General features: G+C 37.2%; 1 protein-coding gene across 2 annotated transcripts in view; it reads right to left on the reverse strand.

The window, feature by feature from the left end:
• The window catches only part of LOC121321266 (sodium/bile acid cotransporter 7-A), a 105406-nt gene that overhangs the window by 33651 nt on the left and 57023 nt on the right, over window positions 1–14732 (reverse strand). For both annotated transcript variants that reach the window (XM_041260170.1, XM_041260176.1), the window contains exon 6: window positions 1589–1624. In XM_041260170.1, the coding sequence (XP_041116104.1) occupies window positions 1589–1624 (36 nt within the window). The remainder of the gene's footprint in view (window positions 1–1588; window positions 1625–14732) is intronic.

The raw sequence follows: 14732 nt of genomic DNA on the forward strand, positions 1-14732 counted from the left end.
GTTATAAAACAAATGCTGAATAAGATGTCTGTGTTATTAAGTGCCAGCGCAGCATTTCTTCAGTTCAGAATAACAAGGGACAGACAGAAACGGAAGTTAGACTGATAAGTTGTTTATAGTCAGAACACCAGTACTGTATTTAATGTAGAAATATTGCATGAATCACTAGTATAGGGAATTGGGGGACATGTTGTAGGAGCATTATAACCGAGAGCCTTATACGAGGGAGCAATCATACAAACAATTGCTTATACAAACAATTGAGGATTATAGTGTAATAAATACGCAATAATAGACAATAGGACTGAGAGACTGAGAATCTTTTTACATGTTTTACAAGCCCTAAATAAATTATAATAAATGTATGTGAGATCCAAGCTGTAACCCTTACCTTCAGATATCATGCATTAAATTAATTAGAAACCAAAACTATTTTTAAAAATCTTTACTTGGTAACAAAGTTTACGATTTTCTTTTTTTTAAACGATGTGCACATTCCCTGGCTGGAAATGGAGCCCAATTACAGAGTGTAGATCACAAAGCCATTAGGACGGGTTTGTGGAGAGCAGCTGTTAAAATCAAATGGAACAGGAACTGGAAAGTAACAAAAGCAAGGCAGCTGACGAGAAACTGCTCTAAAAAGCTAACTGATTTTTGTATTCACGGTTTAACCCTTATCTTTTGTGTGTTGCCATTCTTTGTGTAGGTTGATTTTGTAAGCAAATATATTAATTACAGGCAATCCTCGCACTTACGACACAATTGGTTCCTGAAAGTCATGTTGTAAGTCGAAGTGTCGTAAGTCGAAGCACATTTTCCCATAGGAACAATGTTATAAATTGGGGTTATGTTCCTGACTCTTCGGCCAGATAGTATAGCTTTACAAAAATGACCCGTTATATTGTGCTCATGCAAATATTTATGTCACTCTTTACGCGCATATTACTCCGTCAGCTTGTTTAAAAGTACAGACTCTGGGCTTTCCAATGACATGTTCGGTGTGTGTATGTGGTACTCCTAGCAGGAAATATGATCGCCTGAAGTTAAGCCCCTCATCATGTGACAGAGCTCACAGCTTAGGTTTCGTTTTGAGTCAAATGCTGTTATCAGACATTGTTAACGACAAATACATAAAAAAAAAAAAGTTACATGCATAAAAAAAACCAAAAAACACTAGACTGAGTCAAGACAACCACGACAGGTACTGCGGTTCGGACACTGAGCTGCGCACACGAAGCATGGCTCAGGTCTCGCCGTGTCGTAAATGCTGTATCGATATCGTAAAGTCGAAGCAGGGTAATCGAGGATCGTCTGTACTGTACTTCTTGGTGCCATTGTGTTCTAGCAAGATATGTTGCGCATCTAGTGGCAAACAGTCTCAATGAATGGATTCCTGTCAAAATCCAACCAAACAGCACACCAATAGTGTAATGAGTTTCATTCCAGGCCATTTGAGGTATAGTCTAACATGAAATCTTCTCTGAAGTCCTGCTAACAGATTGGAATCAAATCACTAGTCATACTTAATGGTCCTAGAAACAAAAGGTACACCGTTGGCAAGACAATAAGAAATAGTTTATGTACTTACAAAAAGTAGCAGTAAAAGTGGCGTTACAACAATACCCTGAAAAACAAGAGAGAGAAACAGAGATCCATTAGCATTCAGCAGAGGATTTGAATTTTAAACTCAGTGATGTGTGAATCACATGCATATAGGTTCCAGGCCACCTATATTTATTCCTATATTTTAAAGGGAAACAAATGAAGCTACAGGAAACAATTAATTTTTTTTTATATAATTAGTTTGGGAGCCACAGGAAATACTGTAATAATAAAAATAAAGCACTGAAAAATCCCTCAGTGATATAAAAGCAACTTTGGGCTGAACGAGATACCAACGTGTACGATTTGTATGCTGTCCTCCAGTCTACAATGATGTTAAATAAGAAAAGTGAAGACTACTTGTTCTAGAAGCCGCCTAACTGAGATGCAATATTTGGTTTTCAGTGGGTTCCTAATTTTTGTACCCAGTTATCCAGCTATGCCATTCCATAATACACTTTTTAAAAATTACTTTTCAAAAGGCACAGCAATATATTGGTTTGGACAAACAAAAAAAAAATGGAATGACCAAAAATTCAAGTGCATTAACAGTAGCACCACAAAAAATACAATTAAACAAAACAGACACTTCTTTGTGATGCTTTATTCAAATCACATATCCAATGGAAATGTGCATGACATAAAGAAGCTTGACTTGGGGAAAAGTACATCGATTACAGTGCTGGAAAAAGCTTAGGGGCACCAAGGTACTAAACCCTAGAAAACGAAACCCCAGTAGTTAAAGATCCCAAACAGACAACCTACAGCAACAACATGGGGAAATGTATATACTTCCACTAATGCAGTATATACCTGTTGTTTTCTATCTATTAAAAACAACCCTGAAGAAAGCAGTGAACCACATTATTTGTTGTTTAAATAACAACGACCAAGTCTAAGTCTTTTTGAGCCTGGAACAGAAGGGCTGGCAAAAGTGTTCACAGAATGCCAATGTCTACTTAGAAATGCACAAATTCAAGCAGTCATCCAGGTCATACATTTCTGATAACACCTGGCTACCTACTGATGCTCTGCTTCTGGCTTCCTTTTTTATACATTTGCACCTCTGAACTGAAAGGCTATGCATGTGCCTTTTTATGACAAGCAAATCCTGCAATGATGGCTTTGCAATGCCTTTCTGAGATATAAATAAACCTCACTGTGTACAAGAGCTGCAAATGCACTGTTCTCTTCAAAACAGATTGAAAAGAGAGAAAAAAGGCTTTCTTCATCAAAGATTTAAAAAAAAAAAGAAAAAAAAGAAAACCACATTTCATCCTTAAAAACAAAGTAACAGAACAAACAGTTCTTAAGAAAATATGGACCATTCAGGAAAAAAAGTGTTTTGGGGTCTCATCACACTAAAAACCCTTTTTATACTTTCAGCTGACAAGTGTATTGATACATTTGAACTAATTACTAATAAATGTCTGCTGTATTTTCCTGTCCTTAATAAAATTAGTGGTTATTTAATTACTTCAAATTCAAACCAACCTTTTAATACACTTGATTGGTACTACACAAGGAAATATTTTAATGACAGTGGCAAAATGAATAAATTCTATACCCTATAGAAAGCTCCAGGGTGAATTGTGTGTTCATGGGCACAAAATTACTTTTAGTGAGTGTTCAGAAGTGTAAACTACAGAATCATTCAGTGAACAGTCACCCAGTAAAATTGCAAAATACAGCCTCTGAAATGGGTAAACCAGCAACAAATATATATAAAAAAAAAAAAACAAGACTCAGCTATGAATACAGGCTCTTACATAACACTAAATATTTTACATGTTCAAGAATAAAAGCAACCTGAATATACAACATGCTGGCAGATTAAATGACAGAATCAAGTGAAAAAAAAAATCAATAGTGGTTTACTTATGGGATGTAAACATAGCTGCTGGTAACATTTTTTTCTTTCTTTTATCTTTTTTAAACCATGGGACAATATTTCCGTATTTAATCATGCCTGCTTTAGTAGGGGTGTCTCGTGAGGATTTCCCTGGGAGCAAACAAGGTGTGCAATGACACAGAGCTTAAACTGCTGCAGGGTACAGCACAGCTTTATTATTCAGAACGGCAATTTATTGAGTAAAATAAAAATCTACTGAAAATACAATCCATTTGGTAACTAAGTGCCGCAGAAAACATCAATGATCCAGGCATCCAGTTTCCTCTTTTAAAAAAAAAAAAGGCAGCTGAACCATCTCCATGTCAATAAATTAACTGGAATGTATTGTTTAAAAAAAATAAAAAAAATAGAAGAGATAGGGCACATACTTTTGTGTACAAAGGTGATCACCCTGCTATGGGTTACCATAGGGACTCCAAGTAAGACATTCTATATATATATATATATATATATATATATATATATATATATATATATATATATATATATATATATATATATATAGTATGATAGCGTAAGATGATGTAAGTCGAAAGATCAGAAGATCAGACAGGCTTGACAGCAGATCAGTGTTTGGTTGGCAGGTGCTTCTGCATTTAACACTGCATTGATGCACATGGTTTTCACCAGGTATCTACTCACACATATCCTGCTATATTTATTGTCAAATTCTGTTTACGTGGAGCAAGTTTGTTACTTCTATACATTTCTGGTTTATTCAGTTATTTTTGCTATAATATAAGATTATAATCCCAATTACCTGGTGTTCCATTAACGTCTAGAATAAGCACACCTCTGTAGTTTTAGTTCTTTTTATCTAATTTACTGGACAAGCCCTGTTAGAGACTCTTAGCACTGTGGTCTCATGGGGTTGTCCTCTTAAGACAATGAGATTCCTCCAAGTTGGCCAGTACTGTATGGAACCAGCTGCCAAGCCAGGATTTACAAAAAAAACAGCATCCATCTTCTGCATGATAGCAACAAAAAAAAAAAAAAATGTTGGGAACAAAGAGCAACCTCCAATTAAAAAAAAAGAGAGAAAGAATAGACACTCTTAGATGCACAGTTTGACACTTTCCAAAAACTTATAAGGCTCCATCCGTCTGGTGCTGTTTTCTTATCTGTTGTATTTAGCACTTAACGAGGATAACAACACATACCAAAGTAACGCTTTTGTCATGTTGCATTAGTTTATTTATTTATTGAACTTCAGATCACTGATTACTTCTTATGTGGAGTACACAACTATTTAAATATGAAGGTGATAATAATAATAATTATTATTATTTAGTGCCTTTCATAGTGGACCACCATTACAAAGCACTTTACAGAAGTAGGCTGCGAACTGTGCAATACATGCAGAGTCACTTACAATAGGACATTGATTTAACATCTCACCCGCAGGATGGAGCACAAGGTGGTTAAGTGACTTGCTCAGGGTCACACAGTGAATCAGTCAGTGGCAGGGGTGGGATTTGAACCGGTGACCTTCTGGTTACAAGCCTTGGACTTTAACCACTGGACCACCCTGCCTCCTAGATATGTTCCCCCCCACAAGACCTGACATCTATTAGTTACGTACATCCTTGTCTTGCTCCCACACTTCATTTTAGTGATATCAAAGACTGCTATATTTGAATGGTTGTGTGTGTTTGCATACTGTACTCTGTCTAGCTACTTTATAACTCCAAACATTTACGATCCAACTACTGCTGCAGCTGTAAAAACAGCTTGAGTATCGTCTACAAATGCTCTTACTGCAAAGTGTATTATGACAGAACTGGCACACACATGCCACTTGCTAGGAATTCAGTGGGGTACAATAATAATTTTCAGATAACAGAATAACCACAAATATGTAAAGCTAATATTAAATCCAGGCAGATTCACTGAAGAGTAATATTAAAATCAGAGCAGTTCTACGCTGCAACCAGTAGAGGGCATTGTGTTTCAACATTTTTCAGTTAAATTGCAGGATAGGTTCAGCATCAGGAAAGAAAAAAAAAAAAAGAAATCCTGAACTGTTGTAGCACTAATTCTGATATTCAGCTCTTCCCACTCACAGAAAGGGGCCTGGATTTAGCAACAATAGCATTTCAATTATTACTGCAACTGAAAGCAAAAATGGGGTTATGTAGTTCAAGATATGTCTACTGTACTTACAAGACAAGTAGAATTCTTTCATTTCAAAGGGCGTGATAGCAAGCTGCAAATGTACCACTTCTGAAGTGCCACATCACAGCAAACTGCCTTACTTGCATGGGGCTTCAATTGAAGACATTACCATGCCCTTTACACGCACTGTTGACTGTAGGCATGTGTTCAACCACTAGATGACGCTGTAAGCCCTTTATTTTAATAGATGACAGTTTCAAGATCTTACTGCACTGGCCCTTTACTGCACGTGAGCAGGGTTGTCAACTGTTCAAATACTCATGGGCAATGTTGGTTTTAGAGCTGTGTTAACAACCATGTACTCCTATTGGAATTCTGCAATCTCAGAATTGAATGATGATGTATACACACTGTCCTGCATTCAGTCTTGTTTTTATGTGTTGTTTTTTTTTTTCTTGATCTTAACGTGATACAAAAAGTATTCAACAACTAGATTATTTAATGATTGGTCAACTGGTTAGAGTAAACATATTTTCCTTCATAGCTGCCAGTAACTTTTTTTTTTAGCAAGTAAGAAATTGAAGATTTACTCTGATACAGATACATTTACAGTGACCTGTGACTGGTTGGATAACTCCTGTAATAAAATTTGACCAATAAGAGAGCATACTGAGGGGGGGACTGATTGCTCTGCTCCGTGTTATCTACTTTCTGTTGAAGAGCGTAGTAAAAGAGTTTCAACCAGTTCACACATACATCTTATAATACACTATCTACAGGTTCACAATGTGTCAAAAGTCTAGTTCATCTGTAGGAGGCTATGAGAAAAGTTTGGAGGAGATTTAAGAGAATTTCTTACTGTTATCATGTTTTTACTACTTTCAAAACAGTATCAGTACATGGTCTGAGACTCTGCTCTGTGGTTTACTCTGTTACACCCAAACCTACTGCATTAATGGTATATATTTTGAACTATCCAGGCAACAATCGCAGAAGGAAGTCTGAGCGATTATTTAAAATGCACTGCTTGCCCAGTCTGAATTACAGTATTTACAATTGAAAATGTAATTCCAAAACTGAAAGGCATAATAAAAAAAAAAACTCAAAACACAAAAGCAGTTTCGTTATCACTTGGGTGCATTAGTAAAAAAACAAAAAGTACTATTGCGAGGTTTTATATATATATATACACACACACACAATTTTGACTTCAGTGATGGTTAAAAGAATGTGACGCATATCTGACTACAGCAATCCGTCGCGTATCCGCCTGTCACATATCCACCCTAACCGTTAATCCGCCATGATCAAGTGATCGTCACCGAGGGGGGTGGGAGCAGGGCTGACACGACCAGTCAGAGATAGGAAGTGTTGGACCAATGAGTGAGGAAGGGGCAGGGACTTGGGTGTGTGTGTGGAGATTGAAAGAGAGAAGCGGGATTTGGCGACAGCAGAGTTAAGACAGGTTGAGAGCCATTGTTTACTAAAAGCTAAAAAAAAAAAAAAAAAAAAAAAAAAGAAATACAGCGGTTTCCTACTGCTTTGAACTGCAACTGTTGTCTGTCTCATTATATACTGGAAACCCTGCAGCTCAGCGCTACAATATGTAAATAAATCCTGTTCGCCTGCAGGGCGTATCAACTTCAACCTCCGTCTCGATCTCCTGCCTGTCACTCAGCAGCGAATGAACGCACCCACACGGCAGACGGCTACTCTGTCACAAGCATTAACACCCTGTATCTTTCTAAACAAGGGATTTAGGGGAGCTCCCTAATAAAAGCTGAATCTCCAAACCATAATATTGTACAGTAATTGTTACAGCTGTGTATAACACAAGGATGGTAAAACGCGACTGACGTGTATCTGAGTGTCATATATTATATATATATAATGTCCAACCGCCGAGTATTTGTAAGACACAGAGAGGCTGAGCGCTTGAGTTCTGCATGTGTGGTTCCCACTGTCAATCATGGAGGAGGCAGTGTCATGGTCTGGGGTTGCTTTGCTGGTGACAGAGTTGGTGGTCTTTACCAAGTCCATGGCAAGCTCAACCAGCATGGCTATCATAGCATACTTCAGAGGCATGCCAGCATGCCATTCCCTCAGGATTACGGCTAGTTGGGCAGTCCTTCAATCTTCAGCAAGATAATGACCCGAAACACACCTCAAAGTTGTGCAAGAACTATCTGGAGAAGAAAGAAAGTGAAGGACAACTCAAATTAATGACCTGGCCAGCCCAATCTCCAGACCTCAATCCTATAGAACTTGTATGGGATGAACTGGACAGAAGTGTCAAAGTAAAGCTACCCACAAGTGCCCTACATCTCTGGAAATTGCTGCAGAACAGCTGGGAAGACAAGTCGGGTGATTTCCTGCTGAAACTTGTTAACCAAATGCCTCGTGTTTGTGAGGCTGTTATTAAGGCAGGGTGACTATTGAGGGTTTATATATATAAACCCTCAATAATTTTGACACTAAGAATCAGAAAAAAGGGTTCAATCCATGCCAAATGAACAAATACAGACAGTTGGTCACCATTTCAAATTGTAATGAAATCATCAGGGCTTGTCAATTAGTCCATTACACTACGTTCCCCAAAACTGCAGCTTCGTAGCATATTTGCATTTTGGGGATTATGGTATGATGGATTTAAATGACAAGCTCTGATAATTTCATCACATTCTGAGATGGTGACCCTGGAGCCATCTGCTAATTTGACATGGAATCACATGGAATTAACAAAGCATTAATTTGAATACGAACAAATGAAGACAGTCTAAACATACAACAACTGTACATGACTAGAAAATAGTACCTATTATGTGACATACAGTGGCATCCTTCTTCCAAGATATCTGGGTAATATGTATTTTCAAGTTTTGGGTTCAGTTAAAAAACAAAATCATCTTTATTTACAAACTGTACCTTGTGGTGGAGGTTTCTTCATTTTCTCGCTGTGTAAAAACAGTATGCCTCCCTGTCTTATATATACGTGCTGTAAGCCCAGACATGAAACTAATATAAATAAGAATAAAACACAGTTCATACAGTTACAGAAGATGCAGAATTAAATATTCTCTAAAACTGAATATCCTCTAGTCACATAACACATGGCATTACACCAGAGTTTATTTTTTGCAAAAAATACATACTTATATGAATTTAAAATAATAATATAATAATAATAATAATATATAATAATAATAAAAAAAAAAAAAAAAGAATCTTTGAGGTATTCCCGGGATGGAAATAAGACTCCTATGGCATAGCAGTTTCACCTATTCCAGACTTTAACACAAGCTTGATTAGACAGTGTATAGGGAACAGGATCAGGTATGTGTTAGTAAAACCAGGAATGGATCAATCTACTATACAACAGGATTCTTACTTCTATCCCTGTATACATTAATCGATCCAAACAACTGAGCCGTGGTAGGCTGGTCCTCGCTATAATTAAGCTTTAGTACGAAAACAGAATTGCTTTCTACTCCACACTGCACAAAAAAATATCATACATAAGATCTGGTAAGCTACCCACACATCAATTTAAATGCACTGCATTCAAATCCAGATAGCCAGCAAGATAGTTCTGTTTATTAGTTTATTACACACACCACAGAGTGCTTGATTACTGCCAGTGGAAACTGAACTTGAAATATACGTAGATCAGGGGTTGGAAAATTGTAGGTTAGAAAATAAAACTGATGAGTACAAAATGGATCTTACTAACCTGGGTTATTGTATATCAGACGCACGATTGTGCTCCCCCACAAATACTTTTTTCAAAAGACAATAAAAATTGCTATTTATACCCTGAACTTTACAATAATCTCAGTCAGCAGTGATTCATTTCTGATCCACATAATGTATGCTAATTATCAGGCTATTTGGTTTGTCTGGAAGAGAGGACAGGAGATAAAATCTGGAAGAAACAGAAAATCCTTTTCAGGCTTATGTTTTGGCAGCCCCCCTCCCCCTATCCCCAAGCAAAATCTGGAAAAGTGGACATCAAGAATCTGATCAATGAATCATTCTTATTGAGTACATTTTCTTACAACACGTTTCCAGTCACTGAGTTTACATTTTGTTACTTCCCGGCAGAAGCCAAAAAAAAAAAATAAATAATCAAGAGCAATACAGAGTTCAGTACCCAGGTGAGATCATGCAGATATTAATAAGATGAATCTCAATCTAGTCTTCTGGTAACTGTGATGCATGGTAGATAGAGAGCCGCAGCTACTGTTTAAGGTAAACTAAAGGGCATACACTGATGTAATTTGCTGTATATGGTTTTGTGACAGAAATACAATGAATCTTGGTTGTAAATCTCCCTCCCGACCTGTGAGAGCACTAAGCAGCGAGGACAGAGTTCTTTTGACAGGCTGGCCTGACAGTTTTTTCCCCAGGTCAGGAAGTCGATCAGTCTGGAATGCGGCGAGACTCCATTGCAAGAACGCATTGACCCGGAAGGGAAACGATGTAGCAGCCGTAGATTGTAAAGGCAGCTGCACTCATTTACCAAGGGGTCATGCATGACAGCATATAAGGGGACAGAGAACCGTAATCTGTTCCTTCGCTTTGGTTACGAAATATAACCCTGAAGGAGAAGTGTAGTAAATTGCGAAATATCGTGAGTGTTTGTTTGTTTTAACACATTCCAGAGCTGTCGCCAAGGGCCAGCATAAAACCCAAAACAGCACTACGCTATTGTCATGCTTTAAACTTTATCATCCACCACAAGCACTACAGCACGCACCCAAGACTGATGACCATGATTGTATATTGTGATACAATGATATATATTGTATTGAGATACCTGTGTTTATTGTTTGGGACTGCAAACCCGTTATTATAACCCCATGCATTACACATTGCTGTGTTTTGCCAGGGATCATTGTTTTGGTCACCAGACCTGGATTATAAAAATAAAGATACCTTTTTCCATACTGGATTACGATCTCTGTCTGTTTTATTCCTGCACTGCATCACCTCTGCACCTGTACACACTCAACCCCTTTGCCACAAGCTTACTATGAGTAGTATGCTATGGTACAACAATAGAATTGCTTTCTATTTCATACAACACAAAAAATTATGACCTGTAGTAAGATATACATACTGTAGATTGTACAACGTAAAACTGACTTTAAACCCAGAAATCCAGCAATTCTGTCTATTCAGATAGCATGCCTGTGTTATCCATGACAAAATCAGTAATTTACCACGACTTATTTTGCAGATATTTGAAAGAGAAATAGAAATGAGATCGGAAGCCATGCAAAAAAGTATATGGTCAAACACAGCTGGGTGTCACTTTATGCAGTCATACATTCGTAGATTTCATACGGAAGCCAGCAACAGTGATCTTGTCCTTCACAGGATCACAGCCTTCGGGAGGAGACATTTTAAGTGAGCTGCCTTCTCTCATTTCCCAGACCCAGTCTTCAATGAGAAACTGCAGACTGCTGAACGGTTTGGTGTTTTTTGAGATGTGGACTATATAATATGGCAGACTGATATCAGTATCTTCATTCTGCATGAACCAACCAACAATAAAAAAAAAACAACACATGCAAATAAGCCTGTGGCCATCCCCCCAGCCCTGAGCCAAATTTTAACCAAGGTTCCAGAGCAACACTGTCCTTACTAGATATACACAACAACACTAAATTGCAGCTGCACAATTCTAGTTGTGCAATTTGGACTATTTTGCATTTATTTTTTTTAATAAATTAGTAATAGTAGTCAAAAGTGACAAAATAAACATAGTTATCATAGAAACAGTAAAATAACAACAACATTTATTCAGATATATGATTTTTAATGATACCAAAACAGTTTAGAACAATTTTAAAATTTTTAACTTTATTTAATTCATGAAACTGGTTTCTCAGAATGTATTATTTTGTGAAAGTTATGGATGAAGTAGGTTGTAAGTATTAGTCCAAAGACTACAAGCAATAAACCTGTAACAGAAAAAGTAGTCAAATGCTTGACTAACTACTGACTTCAATTTACGGGACAATGAGTCATTAGTGTGCAAATAAAGGACCAGCAGTGACAACAGTATGGAATCACCTGCAGGGATGTCGAGTTGAATGCTTGTTAAAATCATGGCAGTTCTTCACCACTTATGAATCCCATGGTTTGTATTGGAGCTTCACATTTGTTTTTGCATTCTAATGAATCACATGATGTTTCTAAATGTGTTAGCACAGCTTAAAACACATTTTATATAAATCAGGTAGACAAAGGTCAGGGTGCTGGGACATGAGACTTTACAGTAGTTAATGTAGGGGCTTATTTGCTGACAAAGCACTGGGGAGCCGAACATTAGTTTTGTATATAGTACTCTTATGTATACTGGAGGGAGTTCAATGTGATTATGTGATATCCTTGTGAAGTAGAACAAAACCAAAGCATCCCTGCAAGCATAATGTCAAAGGAAATGGCATCTCTGATTAAATAATTTGTAAACATGAAGTAAAATGGCATGTGAAAAAGAACAGATGTGCACCAAAGTGTTCTATATCCCAGAAACTTACAAAATCACAGGCCCTCAAAATGGCAGCCATGTTAGGTCAGAAGTGAATGTCATGATCACCAAACACATGCAAAGTGCAGTGCTTCTATAACTCTGCGCATCACTTCTGCTGATGTCACTTCCTCAAATATGACACTTCCTTGAAATATGAGGCTTTGACCCTGTAGCTGCTTACCCTAAAGTGTTCATTTTTCAAAGTTGCAATTTCAACAGAATTTCAATAAAACAGGATTTTGTTCTGCTTTTTAAACAGCTGTGGGTAATTAATCGTGTTTTGTGTAAATAAAAATAAATTGAAATATACAACTTACAATAAGTAATACTAATGAATTTACCAATGCTTCATAGTACATTCATTAGAGAGCTGCCATTGCAAAGTAATGTTTACAGGTAAAAGGCATTCAAAACAAAAGCCATTTTCACAATGCTCTGTTGCAGAGACTATCGTACTGGTATTTGTATATAATACATTCAGATTTTCCATGGCTTCAAATGATTTAATTGAGGCAGAATTGTGTGCCGTAAATCCCCAGTGGTCGCACTTAATTCAGTGTCAGTCTAAGTCGTACCCACGAGGCTACACTGCTCAACTCCAGTTGTATTCACATGATGCCACCTGGTGGTGTTGAAAGATGCCAATAAAAAGAAATGTCACTCCCAGCCTGATACTAAACATTCTCATTGCCTCCCTCCCTCCTTTTTGTTTAACACTTAATTCCTAAACATCATCCTTAAAACAGTGCAGGCTTCTGTTTTTGGAAGCTCAAACGCCAGACAGGGCGATGGATCTCAAACTAAGTGAATTCATATTAGATGTGTACTGTGCTGTCTGTTGGGCCTCGGGTCATCAATTATGAATAGTAATATACAGCTACAACAGTATCCTGTGTCATAGGCTTGTAAATGGTTTCTTAAAGGAATAAAAATACAGGTTTGCCGTTCAGATGCACTCCTGAACAGAATTAGCGATTTTCAAAGGTCACATTTTTAGTTCAATTGTCACATGATCATACTGTTACCGGCACTTGCATTTGTTTGCCACAAGGAAAAATATGCATGGGACGTTACAAAGGCCTAATGTATTGGCCACAGAAGGCGGCTAGCACCAAGGAGTGATTCGCGTTGACTTACTGTACAGGATCAAATCAGGATAAAACAGGCTCTTTTTATATCAACAAGGCCAAATAAAGGAGTGAGATTAAAGGAATATTCCATTTAATAGGAAAGAATAAAAAGTACAGCTTTTAACAGAGCTGTGATTCACCAAATTATACAGTAGAAATCGACTTTAACCTTGATGAATGTATCACTTAAAAAAATAGTTAATTTTGCCTAGCCCACACAAATGAAAGAACAGGGAATTAAGGATTTATTCCAGCTGAAATAAGCAATATGAACCTGCTATGAGAGCAAAGCTATTCTTCACTGCTACTTTCAATCACTGGGTTTCAATAATAACAGGTCCTGATTTTCTCCATGTGTCTTTTTTTTTTGTTTTTTTGGAAAGGAAAAAAAAAAAAGAGTTGTCAGTTCTGTTGCAACATTTATGGAAGCAGCATGGTAGCCTGAAAAAAAAAAAAATTAGCTTTGGTTTGTCATGTTAACAGCGTCACGAAGCTTGTCAATAAAGTTGTTACCAAAAGGCAGTCACAGGTGCAAAATAGCCATTTCTGGAAGGGGAAAAGGAGATCTGGAAAGCTGACTGCGCTGTCAGGAATCGGTAGGTGATGAACACATCTCCCCGACACGTCCAAGCCTGCACGAACACTGCAGTTTGCACGAGCTTCTTACTGTTCAACAACACATTACAATATAAGCATAGTCTAGGTAAAGTATAGGTCATTTGCCAAACTAAAGGTTTGTATTATTGCAAGATAAAACAGTCAACCAGTGTCTTGTTTTGAGTGCACGCTCCATCATTTTCCACCTTGAGCCCCCCTCTAACATTTTTTACTTGGGTCCACCACATCGGGTTGGGGTTCATTTCAATTTTTAGAACACTGAAACCTTTTTGTGTTCTGGGTGGGGCTGTCCCGTGAATGACAGGTACTTACTGAGTACTGATATATATATATATATATATATATAGATATATATATTATATATAATATTATATATATATATTCCATATGGAATTACTTCACCTAAAGAATAATATATGTGGAAGGGTTACTTATCTTTCTTACAAGGAATCACTGAGATGTTTTTAAAAGCTGGTACATTGCCACTAAAAAGAAATAGTTTTAAAAGGTGAAGATTTTATAAGGACTGGCGTTTTGGGCAAATGAAGAGGTTAATAGAAGTTAGTATTTAGGTTACTGTTCAAATGATTTTTTGGTAAACATAATTGTAAGAGAACAAAAGTTAGGAAGGCATACTATACATGAATGAAATAGATCACCTGGTGCAATTAGAACGGCTAAAACACTGGAATTAGAAATGGGTTAATAGCGTGTTATCATCGATTTGCCATGTGGCCTCTTCTCAGTTCTCGTCCTCAACATAACGCTCTTAATAGTTATTACAGATTTCTTTTTGGACTTACAAAATGTACACACA

Source organism: Polyodon spathula, chromosome 1 (assembly GCF_017654505.1).
Source record: "Polyodon spathula isolate WHYD16114869_AA chromosome 1, ASM1765450v1, whole genome shotgun sequence".
NCBI lineage: Eukaryota > Metazoa > Chordata > Actinopteri > Acipenseriformes > Polyodontidae > Polyodon > Polyodon spathula.